Source organism: Pristiophorus japonicus, chromosome 4, assembly GCF_044704955.1.
Source record: "Pristiophorus japonicus isolate sPriJap1 chromosome 4, sPriJap1.hap1, whole genome shotgun sequence".
Lineage (NCBI taxonomy): Eukaryota > Metazoa > Chordata > Chondrichthyes > Pristiophoridae > Pristiophorus > Pristiophorus japonicus.
Window position 1 is genome coordinate 293,479,845 of NC_091980.1, and position 15,796 is coordinate 293,495,640.

General features: G+C 44.9%; 1 protein-coding gene across 2 annotated transcripts in view; it reads left to right on the forward strand.

Annotated features, from left to right (window-relative positions):
- The window catches only part of LOC139263461 (latent-transforming growth factor beta-binding protein 2-like), an 857,891-nt gene that overhangs the window by 432,080 nt on the left and 410,015 nt on the right, over positions 1–15,796 (forward strand). For both annotated transcript variants that reach the window (XM_070879584.1, XM_070879586.1), the window contains exon 10: positions 11,184–11,258. In XM_070879584.1, the coding sequence (XP_070735685.1) occupies positions 11,184–11,258 (75 nt within the window). The remainder of the gene's footprint in view (positions 1–11,183; positions 11,259–15,796) is intronic.

Below are 15,796 nucleotides of genomic sequence, written 5' to 3' on the forward strand. Positions count from 1 at the left end.
GGAGCATTCGTAATAAGGCGGATGAATTAACTGCACAGATAGCTGTTAAGGGATATGATATAATTGGGATTACGGAGACATGGCTCCAGGGTGACCAAGGCTGGAAACTCAACATCCAGGGGTATTCAATATTCAGCAAGGATAGACAGAAAGGAAAAGGAGGTGGGGTAGCGTTGCTGGTTAAAGAGGAGATTAATGCAATAGGAAGGAAGGATATTAGCTTGGATGATGTGGAATCTGTGGGTAGAGCTGTGGAACACCAAAGGGCAGAAAATGCTAGTGGGACAGTGGTAGTGAGGTTGGGGATGGCATCAAACAGGAAATTATGGATGCGTGCAATAAGGGTACAGCAGTTATCATGGGTGATTTTAATCTACATATAGATTGGGCAAACCAAAATGGCAGCAATACAGTGGAGGATGATTTCCTGGAGTGTATAAGGGATGGTTTTCTCGACCAATATGTCGAGGAACCAACTAGAGAGCAGGCCATCCTAGTCTGGGTCTTGTGTAATGCGAGAGGATTAATTGGCAATCTTGTTGAGCGAGGCCCCTTGGGGAAGAGTGACCATCATATGGCAGAATTCTTTATTAAGATGGAGAGTGACAATTTAATTCAGAGACTAGGGTCCTGAATTTGAAGAAAGGTAACTACGATGTTATGAGACGTGAATTGGCTAGGATGATACTAAAAGGGATGACGTTGGCTAGGCAATGGCAGACATTTAAAGATCACATGGATGAACTTCAACATTTGTACATCCCTGTCTGGCGTAAAAATAAAACGGGGAAGGTGGCTCAACCGTGGCTAACAAGGGAAATTAGGGAGAGTGTTAAATCCAAGAAAGAGACATATAAATTGGCCAGAAAAAGCAGCAAACCTGAGAACTGGGAGAGGCGGACTAAGGGTTTAATTAGGAGTGGGAAAATAGAGTATTGAGAGTAAGCTTGCAGGGAACATAAAAACTGACTGCAAAAGCTTCTCTACGTATGTGAAGAGAAAACAATTAGTGAAGACAAATTTAGCTCCCTTGCAGTCAGAGTCATGTGGATTTATAATGGGGAACAAAGAAATAGCAGACCAATTCAACAAATACTTTAGTTCTGTCTTCACTAAGGAAGACACAAATAACCACCTGGAAATACTAAGGGACCGAAGGTCTAGCAAGAAGGAGGAACTGAAGGAAATCCTTATTGGTCAGGAAATTGTGTTCGGGAAATTGATGGGATTGAAGGCCGATAAATCCCCAGGGCCTGTTAGTCTGCATCCCAGAGTACTTAAGGAAGTGGCCCTAAAATAGTGGACGCATTGGTGGTCATTTTCCAACATTCTTTAGACTCTGGATCAGTTCCTATGGATTGGAGGGTAGCTAATGTAACCCCCCTTAGAGAGAAAACAGGGAATTATGGACTGGTTAGCCTGACATCGGTAGTGGGGAAAATGTTGGATTCAGTTATTACAGACATAATAGCAGCGTGTTTGGAAAGCAGTCAGCCTGGACTTATGAAAGGGAAATCATGCTTGACAAATCTTCTAGAATTTTTTGAGGATGTAACTAGTAGAGTGGATAAGTGAGAACCAGTGGATCTGGTGTATTTGGACTTTCAAAAAGCTTTTGACAAGGTCCCACACAAGAGACTAGTGTGAAAAATTAAAGCATATGGTATTGGGGGTAATGTATCGACTTAAATAGAGAACTGGTTGGCAGACAGGAAGCAAAGAGTAGGAATAAACGGGTCCTTTTCAGAATGGCAGGCAGTGACTAGTGGGGCACTGCAAGTTTCAGGGCTGGGCCCCCAGCTATTTACAATACACATTCATGATTTGGACGAAGGAATTGATTGTAATATCTCCAAGTTTGCAGATGACACTAAGCTGGGTGGCAGTGTGAGCTGTGAGGAGGATGCTCAGAGGCTGCAGGGTGACTTGGACAGGTTAGGTGAGTGGGCAAATGCATGGCTGATGCAGTATAATGTAGATAAATGTGAGGTTATCCACTTTGGTGGCAAAAACAGAGAGGCAGAATATTATCTGAATGGTGACAGATTAGGAAAAGGGGAGGTGCAACGAGACCTGGGTGTCATGGTACATCAGTCATTGAAAGTTGGCATGCAGGTACAGCAGGCGGTGAAGAAGGCAAATGGCATGTTGGCCTTCATAGCGGGAGGATTTGAGTATAGGAGCAGGAACGTCTTACTGCAGTTGTACAGGGCCTTGGTGAGGCCACACCTTGAATATTGTGTACAGTTTTGGTTTCCTAATCTGAGGAAGGACATTCTTGCTATTGAGGGAGTACAGCAAAAGTTCACCAGACTGATTCCCGGGATGGGAGGACTGACATATGAAGAAAGCTTGGATCGACTGGGCTTATATTCACTGGAATTTAAAAGAATGAGAGGGGATCTCATAGAAACATATAAAATTCTGACGGAATTGGACAGATTAGATGCAGGAGGAATGTTCCCGATGTTGGGATAGTCCAGAACCAGGGGTCATAGTCTAACGATAATGCGTAAGCATTAGAACCAAGATGAGGAGAAACTTCCTCACTCAGAGAATTGTGAACCCGTGGAATTCTCAACCACAGAAAGTTGTTGAGGCCAGTTCGTTAGATATATTCAAAAGGGAGTTAGATGTAGTCCTTGCAGCTAAAGGGATCAAAGGGTATGGAGAGAAAGCAGGAATGGGGTACTGAAGTTGCATGACCAACCATGATCATATTGAATGGTGGTGCAGGCTCGAAGGGCCGAATGGCCTAGTCCTGCACCTATTTTCTATGTTTTCTCCCACTAGTTTTGTCCACTTTGTATGCCCTTTGTTTTTAATTGGATATCGTCCATAATTTCCTTAGTTAGTCACGGATGGCTATCTTTTCTCTTGCACCCTTTCCTCCTCACTGGAATATATTTTTCTTGAGTTCCTTCCTATCCACTCTATCTCGACCCCTCATAATTTTATACACCTCAATTAAATATCCCCTCAGTCTCCTCTGTTCCAAAGAAAACAACCCCAGCCTATCCAATCTTTCCTCATAGTTAAAATTTTGCAGTCCTGGCAACATCCTCGTAAATCTTCTCTGCACACTCTCTAGTGCAGTCACATCTTTCCTGTAATGTGGTGACCAGAACTGTGTTAAAGGGATAAGATTGCCACTTGAATAAGATGAGGACTGGGATAGAATCAAAGAGGTGCTATAAATAGATGGCTTCTGGATTGGCAGAATGTGCCAATGGATCTGAGCTAAAACCTTTTGATTTCCCACTTATTTAATGATTTGGACATAGGTGTTGTTTGCTGATAATACTAAATTTGTACAATGACGAAGGAAGAATGCAGGAGGACTTTGACAGGCTCGATGTGGGCAGATGGTGTTCACTGCAGAGAAGTGTGAAGAAAAAAATGGTAGAAAAAAATTAGTGAAAAGAGTTTGACGTTTTTGTTGCTGGGATGTGGGTGTCGCAGGCAAAGCCAGCATTTATTGTCCATCCCTAGTTGCCCTCGAGAAGGTGTCTCCTTCAACTGCAGAGGCCAGTTAAGAGTCAACCATATTAATGTGGGTCTGGAGTCACATATAGGCCAGACCGGGTAAGGACAGCAGATTTCCTTCCCAAAAGGACATTAGTGAACCTGATGAGTTTTTATGACAATCCGGTGGTTTCATGGTCACCATTACTGATACTAGCTTTTTATTTATTAACTGAATTTAAATTCCCCAGCTGCCATGCTGGGACTTGAACGCATGTCGCTAGATCATTAGTCTAGTAACGTAACCACCACGCAACTGTACCCCTGATGGAGGTCAATAGCCAGAAGCCCTCAAGCTTTTCCATTCTTCCTCAGAGCTGCCAAATAACACAAAATAAGAGAAAAAGTTTGCCTACCTGTTATTGGACCACACATGAGACCCCCTGCAGGCCCACTAATATATATTATCATGGATAGAGGATTGGCTAACTAACAGAAATCAGAGAGATGGGATAAATGGATAATTTTCCGGTTGGCAAACAGTAACTAGTGGGGTGCCACAGGGATCGGTGCTGGGGCCTCAACTATTTACAATCTATATTAATGACTTGGTTTAAGGGAGCAAGTGTAATGAAGCCAAGTTTGCTGATGATGCAAAGATGAGTGCGAATTTAAATTGTGAGGAGGACACACAAAAAATCTGCAAAGGGATATAGCCAGGCTAAGTGAGTGGCAAAAATTTGGCAGATGGAGTATAATGTGGGAAAATGTGAGGTTATCCACTTTGGCAGAAAAAATAGAAAAGCAAATTATAATTTAAATGGAGAAAAATTGCAAAATGCTGCAGTACAGAGGGACTTGGAGGTCCTTGTGCATGAAAGACAAAAAGTGAGTATGCAGGTACATCAAGTAATCAGGAAGGCAAATGGAATGTTGGCCTTTATTGCAAGGGGGATAGAGTATAAAAGCAGAGAAGTCGTGCTACAACTGTACAGGGTATTCGTGAGGCCACACCTGGAGTACTGCGTACAGTTTTGGTCTCCGTATTTAAGGAAGGATGTACTTGCATTGGAGGCTGTTCAGAGAAGGCTCACTGGGTTGATTCAGGAGATGAGGGGGTTGTCTTATGAAGATAGGTTGAGTAGGTTGGGCCTATACTACGATAACATATAAGATAATGAGGGGGCTGGACAAGGTGGATGCAGAGAGGATATTTCCACTCATAGGGGAAACTAAAACTAGGGGACATAGACATAAGGGGCAGCCCATTTAAAACTGAGATGATGAGGAATTTCTTCTCTCAGCGGGTTGTAAATCTATAGAATTCTCTACCCTAGAGAGCAGTAGAGGCTGGGTCATTGAATATATTTAAGGCGGAGATATACAGATTTTTGAATGATAAGGGAATAAAGGGTTATGGGGAGCGGGCAGGGAAGTGGAGCTGAGTCCATGATCAGATCAGCCATGATCTTATTAAATGGCGGAGCAGGCTCGAGGGACAAGGAGGCCTATTCCTGCTCCTATTTCTTATGTTATGTTCTAATGCAAGTGGTGAGGGTCAGGGAACAAGCCATAATACCTTGTTTTACGGAGCATCCCTCCTTGCATTTATGCACCCTAATATATGTATCATATCACTATAATATCATGTTTGAGTTCATTGTTTTGTGATGCATTATAGATGGTCCACATATTTGTGTTGTGAAATGTGTATTACAAGATTCTGGATAATAGTCATAAGTGGCAAGGAGATATTTCACACAACTTTTGAGGTTTCAGCTATAATTGGAATTGTGTAGAGTGCATAATGCGGTAAATTGAACATGAATATCTGTGGAGGGAACAGGCTTAGTTGACCAAAAACCTTTTCTCTTTCTGTACTTCGATGTTCTTGTAGTAGTCCTGGACTCCATTTCTGTCATTTATCACTTTTGGCGGGTAAAGCAGGTGGTAGTCAATCGGCCAATTGAAAGGGAAATCATGTGGGTTTTACGGCCACATCTCTCCCAAAAGTAAAACGGCCCTTGAGTATAACTGAGGTGCATATTTGAATTCAGCATAATATGGAGTGTAACACAGAATTAAGTGTGAGCGATGTTCTGTCTGCAAATACTGGAATATCATTGAAAGAAAGAAAGACTTGCATTTATACAGCGCCTTTCATGACCACCTGACGTCCCAAAGCGCTTTACAGACAATGAAGTGCTTTTGGAGTGTCGTCACTGTTGCGGCAGCCCATTTGCACACAGCAAGCTCCCACAGACAGCAATGGGTATGATCTGATAGCCATTACAGAGACATGGTTGCAAGGTGACCAAGGCCGGGAACTAAATATTCAGGGGTATTTGACAATTTGGAAGGACAGACAAGAAAGGAAAAGGGGGTGGGGTAGCTCTGTTAATAAAGGATGAAATCAGTGCGTTAGTGAGAAACGATATTGGCTCAGAAGATCAAGGTGTTAAATCAGTTTGGGTGGAGATAAGGAATAATATGGGGAAAAAGTCACTGGTGGGCGTAGGCTATAGGCCCCCTAACAGTAGCTACACTGTTGGACGGAGTATAAATCAAGAAATAATGGAGGCTTATAAAAAAAGACCGGCAATAATCATGGGCGATTTTAACCTTCGTATTGATTGGACAAAGCAAATTGGCCAAGGCAGTCTTGAGGAAGAGTTCATAGAGTATATCCGGGATTGTTTCCTTGAACAGTACGTTGCAGAACCAACCAGGGAGCAGGCTATCTTCGATCTGGTAGTGTCTAATGAGACAGGATTAATAAATGATCTAGTAACGAATCCTCTAGGAATGAGTGACCGTGGTTGAATTTCAACTTCAGCTGGAAAGTGTGAGAAAGTTGGATTTCAAACCAGTATCCTAAGCTTAAATAAAAGAGACTACAAAGGTATGAAGGCAGAGTTGGCTAAATGGACTGGGAAAATCGGTAAAAGTGTAGGATGGTTGATGAGCGGTGGCAGACATTTAAGGAGATATTTCATAACTCTTAACAAAAATATATCCCAATGAGAAGGAAAGACTGTAAGAGAAGGGATAACCATCCATAGATAACTAAGGAAATAAAGGATGGTATCAAATTGAAAACAAGGGCATAGCAAGTGGCCAAGACTAGTGGGAGGCCAGAGGATTGGGAAACTTTTAAAAGCCAGCAAAGAACGACTAAAAAAAGAATAAAGAGGGGGAAGATAGATTATGAAAGTGAGCTAGCACGAAATATAAAGACCTTAAGAATTTCGACAGGTACATAAGAAGGAAAAGGGTGGCTAAAGTAAATGTTGGTTCGCTAGAGGATGAGACTGGGGAATTAATAATGGGGAACAGGGAAATGGCAGAGACTTTCAACAAATATTTTATATCGGTCTTCACAGTAGAAACACTAAAAACATCCCAATAGTGGATAATCAAGGGGCTATAGGGAGGGAGGAACTAAAAACAATCACTATCACTGAAGAAGTAGTACTCGGTAAAATAATGGGATTAAAGCTAGACAAGTCCCCTGGACCTGATGGCTTTCATCCTACTGTCTTAAAAGAAGTGGCTGCAGAGATAGTGGATGAATTGGTTGTAATCTACCAAAATTCCCTGGATTCTGGGGAGGTCCAAGCGGTTTGGAAACCCGCAAATGTAACGCCCCTATTTAAAAAAGGAGGCAGACAAAAAGCAGGAAACTATAGACCAGTTAGCCTAACATCTGTCATTGGTAAAATGCTGGAGTCCACTATTAAGGATGCAGTAGCAGTACATAAAGAGAAGCATAATTCAGTCAAGCAGAGTTAGCATGGTTTTATGAAAGGGAAATCATGTTTGACAAATTTTCTGGAGTTCTGAGGATGTAACGAGCAGGGTGGATAAAGGAGAATCAGTAGATGTGGTGTATTTGGATTTCCAGAATGCATTCGATAAGGTGCATAAGATAAAATTTCACTTGGTTGGGGGCAATATATTAGCATGGATAGAGCATTGGCTAACAGACAGGAGCATCTGGATAAATGGGACTTTTTCCGGTTGGCAAACAGTAACTAGTGGGGTGCCGCAGGGCTCGGTGCTGGACCTCAACTATTTACAATCTATATTAATGACTTGGATGAAGGGACTGAGTGTAATTTAGCCATGTTTACTGATGGTACAAAGATTGGTGGGAAAGCAAATTGTGAGGAGGACACAAAAAATCTGCAAAGGGATATAGACAGACTAAGTGAGTGGGCAAACATTTGGCAGATGGAGTATAATGTGGGAAAATGTGAGGTTATCCACTTTGGCAGAAAAAAATTGAAAAGCAAATTACTATTTAAATGATGAAAAATTGCAAAGTGCTGCAGTACAGAGAGTCCTGGGGATCCTTGTGCATGAAACACAAACAGTTAGTACGCAGGTACAGCAAGTAATCAGGAAGGCAAATGGAATGTTGGCCTTTATTGCAAGGGGATAGAGTATAAAAGCAGAGAAGTCCTGCTACAACCATACAGGGTATTGGTGAGGCCACACCTAGAGTACTGCGTACAGTTTTGGTCTCAATATTTAAGGAAGGATATACTTGCATTGGAGGCAATTCAGAGAAGGTTGATTCTGGAGATGAGGGGGTTGACTTATGAAGATAGGTTGAGTAGGTTGGGCCTGTACTCATTGGAGTTCAGAAGAATGAGATGTGATCTAATCGAAGCATATAAGATAATGAGGGGTCTCGACAAGGTGGATGCAGAGAGGATGTTTCCACTCATAGGGGAAACTCAAACTAGGAGCCACCCATTTAAAACTGAGATAAGGAGGAATTTTTTCTCTCGGAAAGTTGTAAATTTGTGGAATTCTCTGCCCCAGGGAGCTGTGGAGGCTGGGTCGTTGAATATATTTAAGGCAAAGATAGACAGATTTTTGAGCGATTAAAGGGTTATGGAAGAGCGGGCAGGGAAGTGAAGCTGAGTCCATGATCAGATCAGCCATGGTCTTATTAAATGGCGAAGCAGGCTCGAGGGGCCAAATGGCCTACTCCAGCTCCTATTTCTTATGTTCTTATGTGATAAAGACCAGATAATCTTTTTTTGGTGATGTTGATTGAGGGATAAATATTGGCCGGGACACCGGGGATAAATCCCCTGCTCTTCTTCGAAATAGTGCCATGGGATCTTTTACGTCCACCAGAAAGAGCAGACGGGGCCTCGGTTTAACATCTCATCCAAGAGACGGCACCTCCAACACTCCCTCGGTATTGCACTGGACTGTCGGCCTAGATTTCTTTTATAACCTTAAGTCCCTGGAGTGGGACATGAAGCCACAACCTACCCACAATAGTGACATAGAGTCATGTTTGTTTCTGATTATGTTGTTTTCAAAGCTTTTTAAAATCTTGCACCAATCATCATCATCATAAGCAGTCCTTCGGATTCAAGGATGACTTGCTTCCACACTAGAAATTAGTTTTCAGGTGACTGAAGAGTCCAATGCGGGATCTACAGTTTCTGTCACAGGTAGAGCAAACGGTGGTTGAAGGAACGAGTGTGTGGGGTGCCTGGGTTGCCGCACGCTCCTTCCACTGTCGACGCTTGGCTTCAGCTTGGTCTTGGCGAAGAAACTCTGTATTCAGCTCCTTCCCGGATGCTTTTCCTCCATTTTGGGCGGTCTTGGGCCAGGGATTTCCAGGTGTTGGTGGGGATGTTACATTTTTTCAAGGAGGCTTTGAGGGTGTCCTTGAAGCGTTTCCTCTTCCCACCTGGGGCTCACTTGCCGTGTTGGAGCTCCGATTCGAGCGCTTGTTTTGGGAGTCTCGTGTCAGGCATATGGACGATGTGGTCCTTCCAGTAGAGCTGATCAAGCGTGGTCAGTGCTTCGATGCTGGGGAAGTTGGCCTGAGCGAGAACACTGACATTGGTGCGCCTATCCTGCCCATGGATTTGCAGGATATTGCGGAGACAGCGTTGGTGGTACTTCTCCAGTGTTTTGAGGTGCCTTCTGTACATAGTCCATGTCTCTGAAACATAGAGGAGGGCGGGTATCACTACTGCTCTGTAGACCATTAGCTTGGTGCCAGATTTGAGGTCCTGGTTTTCAAACACTCTCCCTCAGGCGGCCAAAGGTTGCGGTGTTGGACCTCGTCATCTATGTCTGCCCTTGTTGACAGTAGACACCCGAGGTATAGAAAATGGTCCACGTTGTCCAAGGCCTCGTCGTGGATTTTGATAACCGGGGGCAGTGCTGTGTGGCGGGGGCAGGTTGGTAGAGGACCTTTGTCTTATGGCTGTTTAGTGTAAGGCCCATGCTTTCGTACGCCTTGGTGAAGGTGTTGACGATGGCTTGGAGTTCGGCCTCCAAGTGTGTGCAGTAAAGTTGATAACAATGTTTATTCCGAGAATAAATTAAGAAATATTCAGAAATCTTGCGTGTTACTGCCACGCTATTAAATTACTTTCAAAGTTTGTATACAAGGAGCAGATTGCTTCAGCCGGCATTTTATGTCACCAAATTACATGGTTTGGTTTATAGATTTAGCTGTATATTTTCACCTATGTTATAGGGGAAATTTAGCAAGGCTCTAATCCTGGCCCAGAGCCTTGTCAAATGGGATCATAAATAGGTTATTTAAAATAATATGGCCGACTCTGCAATTTCCACACATGTCTGTCAAGGGTCTGCACTGCCTATGTAGTAGAAGTTCTCCAAGGGCTCAGTGCTGGGATCCCAGTTATTTACAATATACATTAATGATTTGGCTGAGGGAATTGAGTGTAAGTTTGCAGAAGACACTAAGCTGGGTGGCGGTGTGAGCTGTGAGGAGGACGCTAAAAGGCTGCAGGGTGACTTGGACAGGTTAGGTGAGTGGGCAAATGCGTGGCAGATGCAGTATAATGTGGATAAATGTGAGGTTATCCACTTTGGTGACAAAAATACGAAGGCAGAATATTATCTGAATGGCGGCAGATTAGGAAAAGGGGAGGTGCAACGAGACCTGGGTGTCATGGTTCATCAGTCATTGAAAGTTGGCATGCAGGTACAGCAGGCGGTGAAGAAGGCAAATAGTATGTTGGCCTTCATAGCTTGGGGATTTGAGTATAGGAGCAGGGCGGTCTTACTGCAGTTGTACAGGGCCTTAACAAGGCCTCACCTGGAATATTGTGTTCAGTTTTGGTCTCCTAATCTGAGGAAGGATGTTTTGCCATTGAGGGAGTGCAGCGAAGGTTCACCAGACTGATTCCCGGGATGGCTGGACTGACATATGAGGAGAGACTGGATCAACTGGGCCTGTATTCACTGGAGTTTAGAAGGATGAGAGGGGATCTCATAGAAACATATAAAATTCTGACGGGACTGGACAGGTTAGATGCAGAAAGAATGTTCCCGATGTTGGGGAAGTCCAGAACCAGGGGACATAGTCGAAGGATTAGGGGTAAATCATTTAGGACAGATGAGGGGAAACTTCTTCGCTCACAGAGTTGTTAACCTGTGGAATTCTCTACCGCAGAGAGTTGTTGATGCCAGTTCATTGGATATATTCAGGAGGAAGTTAGATATGGCCCTTACGGCTAAAGGGATCAAGGGGTATGGAGAGAAAGCAGGAAAGGGATACTGAGGTGAATGATCAGCCATGATCTTATTGAATGGTGATGCAGGGCCGAATGGCCTACTCCTGCACCTATTTTCTGTGTTTCTATGAAGTCTCGCAATATTTACTCTTCTACTGACAATAATCGTAGTTTCTTTCTTTTATTCCTCAGCATATCCCAAGATACAAAATGGCCAGGTTGAATGTCCTCTGGGCTATAAGAAAATGAACCAGACACACTGTCAGGGTGAGTTATAAAGTGTTATAAACAGTGAGAAGGTGGAAGGGGCAGTTCAAATCTGTGTCCCATTACTAAACAAGAAAGTACATAAAGAGTAATGGCATGGTTGATGTTTAAATGGAGTGCATAAGGGATGGTTTTCTAGACCAATATGTTGAGGAACCAACTAGGGGGGAGGCCATCTTGGACTGGGTGTTGTGTAATGAGAGAGGATTAATTAGCAATCTCATTGTGCGAGGCCCCTTGGGGAAGAGTGACCATAATATGGTGGAATTCTGCATTAGGATGGAGAATGAAACAGTAAATTCAGAGACCATGGTCCAGAACTTAAAGAAGGGTAACTTTGAAGGTATGAGGCGAGAATTGGCTAGGATAGATTGGCGAATGATACTTAGGGGGTTGACTGTGGATGGGCAATGGCAGACATTTAGAGACCGCATGGATGAAGTACAACAATTGTACATTCCTGTCTGGCGTAAAAATAAAAAGGGGAAGGTGGCTCAACCGTGGCTATCTAGGGAAATCAGGGATAGTATTAAAGCCAAGGAAGTGGCATACAAATTGGCCAGAAATAGCAGCGAACCTGGGGACTGGGAGAAATTTAGAACTCAGCAGAGGAGGACAAAGGGTTTGATTAGGACAGGGAAAATGGAGTACGAGAAGAAGCTTGCAGGGAACATTAAGGCGGATTGCAAAAGTTTCTATAGGTATGTAAAGAGAAAAAGGTTGGTGAAGACAAACGTAGGTCCCCTGCAGTCAGAATCAGGGGAAGTCATAACGGGGAACAAAGAAATGGCGGATCAATTGAACAAGTACTTTGGTTCGGTATTCACTAAGGAGGATACAAACAACCTTCCGGATATAAAAGGGGTCAGAGGGTCTAGTAAGGAAGAGGAACTGAGGGAAATCTTTATTAGTCGGGAAATTGTGTTGGGGAAATTGATGGGATTGAAGGCAGATAAATCCCCAGGGCCTGATGGCCTGCATCCTAGAGTACTTAAGGAGGTGGCCTTGGAAATAGCGGATGCATTGACAGTCATTTTCCAACATTCCATTGACTCTGGATCAGTTCCTATGGAGTGGAGGGTAGCCAATGTAACCCCACTTTTTAAAAAAGGAGGGAGAGAGAAAACAGGGAATTATAGACCGGTCAGCCTGACCTCAGTAGTGGGTAAAATGATGGAATCAATTATTAAGGATGTCATAGCAGTGCATCTGGAAAATGGTGACATGATAGGTCCAAGTCAGCATGGATTTGTGAAAGGGAAATCATGCTTGACAAATCTTCTGGAATTTTTTGAGGATGTTTCCAGTAAAGTGGACAAAGGAGAACCAGTTGATGTGGTATATTTGGACTTTCAGAAGGCTTTCGACAAGGTCCCACACAAGAGATTAATGTGCAAAGTTAAAGCACATGGGATTGGGGGTAGTGTGCTGACGTGGATTGAGAACTGGTTGTCAGACAGGAAGCAAAGAGTAGGAGTAAACGGGTACTTTTCAGAATGGCAGGCAGTGACTAGTGGAGTGCCGCAAGGTTCTGTGCTGGGGCCCCAGCTGTTTACATTGTACATTAATGATTTAGACGAGGGGATTAAATGCAGTATCTCCAAATTTGCGGATGATACTAAGTTGGGTGGCAGTGTGAGCTGCGAGGAGGATGCTATTAGGCTGCAGAGTGACTTGGATAGGTTAGGTGAGTGGGCAAATGCATGGCAGATGAAGTATAATGTGGATAAATGTGAGGTTATCCACTTTGGTGGTAAAAACAGAGAGACAGACTATTATCTGAATGGTGACAGATTAGGAAAAGGGAAGGTGCAACGAGACCTGGGTGTCATGGTACATCAGTCATTGAAGGTTGGCATGCAGGTACAGCAGGCGGTTAAGAAAGCAAATGGCATGTTGGCCTTCATAGCGAGGGGATTTGAATACAGGGGCAGGGAGGTGTTGCTACAGTTGTACAGGGCCTTGGTGAGGCCACACCTGGAGTATTGTGTACAGTTTTGGTCTCCTAACTTGAGGAAGGACATTCTTGCTATTGAGGGAGTGCAGCGAAGGTTCACCAGACTGATTCCCGGGATGGCGGGACTGACCTATCAAGAAAGATTGGATCAATTGGGCTTGTATTCACTGGAGTTCAGAAGAATGAGAGGGGACCTCATAGAAACGTTTAAAATTCTGACGGGTTTAGACAGGTTAGATGCAGAAAGAATGTTCCCAATGTTGGGGAAGTCCAGAACCAGGGGTCACAGTCTGAGGATAAGGGGTAAGCCATTTAGGACCGAGATGAGGAGAAACTTCTTCACCCAGAGAGTGGTGAACCTGTGGAATTCTCTACCACAGAAAGTAGTTGAGGCCAATTCACTAAATATATTCAAAAGGGAGTTAGATGAAGTCCTTACTACTCGGGGGATCAAGGGTTATGGCGAGAAAGCAGGAAGGGGGTACTGAAGTTTCATGTTCAGCCATGAACTCATTGAATGGCGGTGCAGGCTAGAAGGGCTGAATGGCCTGCTCCTGCACCTATTTTCTATGTTTCTATGTCTAAGAAGCTTTACAGAATGCTCAGTAAATATCTCTTTGGAGGAAAAGGTGTGTTTTTAGAATAAATGTGCATGAGCTGAAAGCTGTCTGCAGACAGGACATTGAACTTCACTTAGATATTAGTCTGTGTTGAAACAGGAAAGAAAATATATCTCGTCTGAATTGTGAAACCTTTGGAATGGTTCACTGGCTTATTTTATTCCTAAACCAAGTATCAGCTATGAAAATACATATGTGATTCCTACTGTTCAAAAGGCCTACTGAGAATATAAATTATGGCTAAAATATTACCCGAGTCACTGTGAGCATCATGGGCCCAAGTTTCGAGCCGCGCCTAGAACTGCGCAGTCCCGACCTGGATGCCCCTTTTTCGCGCCACAAAGTGCGCCTAAAAAAAACCCTCCAGATTCTCCACCTCCCTGCAGGTCCACTGGCCCTTGGCGCAGCGCAGCAGGAGCTGTAGGGGGCGGAGCCAGGTCCCTGCGCTGAAAACAGTGCCGGGACCTCTGCGCTACAGTGGGCACGCAAGTGCAGTAGCTCCAGGCGCCCGAAACTGTGTGGGAGGGGCCAAAGCACGCAGCCCCTAGCCCTGGCCGAATGGCCTCACTGGGGTTGCGTGAATAAGGCTCATCCCACGGCCAGCTCCTGCTTCCTCCCGACCCGACTCGACTCCCGCTTCCCGCTTCCCGCTTCCCGCCTCTAGACCGGACCCGACAACCGCTCCCCGCCCTCCCCGCGCCCCCGCCTCCCGGTCCGGACCCGACACCCCCCCGGACCCAACACCCGCTCCCGCCCCCGGACTGGATCCGACCTGACCTCCCTCCCTCCCTCCCCCCGACCCGACCCAACGCCACCTACCTGTAAATCTGGTGCTGGGGACGGGCCCTGCCCGAAGTCTCGGGCCCGGCCCGTTCAGCCTCCCTCCCCCTTCTCCTTCCCCCCAGCCCCCCCAATCTCCTCCCCCCCCCCACAATCTCCTTCCCCCCCCCAATCTCCTTCCCCCCCCAATCTCCTTCCCCCTCAATCTCCTTCCCCCCCACCCCCCAATCTCCTTCCCCCCTCCTCCCCCAATATCCTTCCCCCCAATCTCCTTTCCCCCCCCAATCTTCTTCCCCCCAATCTCCTTCCCCCCCAATCTCCTTCCCCCCCCCCAATCTCCTCCCCCCATCTCCTTTCCCCCCATCTCTTTTCTCCCCCTTCTCCCCTTTATCCCCTTCTCCCCCCTCCCCCCTTCTCCCCCATCCCCTTTCTCCCCCATCCCTCCCCCTTCTTCCCCCCTCCCCCTTCTTCCCCATCCCTCCCCCTTTTCCCCATTCCCTCCCCCTTCTCCCCCTTCCCTTCCCCTTCCCTCCCTCTGCTCCCCCCCTCCTCCCCCTCCCCTCGCTGTCAGAAACACAGACACTGACAGACAGAGAATGAGAGACACACAGACAGACAGAGAGATAGAGACACTGACAGAGACACACTGAGGGGGGCATTCCAGCACGCTATTGGAGGGCTCCCGGTGCTGCAGTTGGTAAGTAGAAAATGTTTTATTTATTGATTTTTTTAAAAATTATTTCTTATTAATTTTTTTGATTGATTTATTGGTTGATTTATTGATGTATTTATCATTTATTATTGATGATGGCTCTTTATTTGTAAAACTGAAGTGTTTAATGTTTGTAAACTTCCCTTTAAACACCCCCCCCACCATTCCCTACGCCTGATTTGTAACCTGCGCCTGATTTTCTAAAGTGTAGACAAGGTTTTTTCGAGCGTACAAAAATCTTCACTTACTCCATTCTAAGTTAGTTTGGAGTAAGTTTTCACTGACAAAACTTTGAAATCTGGCGTAAGTGGTCGGACACGCCCCCTTTTGAAAAAGAAATTCTGTTCCAAAGTGAAACTGTTCTAACTGACTAGAACTGGAGCAAACTAAATGACGAGAATTCCGATTTCTAAGATACTCCGTTCTACACCCGTTGCTCCTAAAAATCAGGAGCAAATCATGTGGAAAC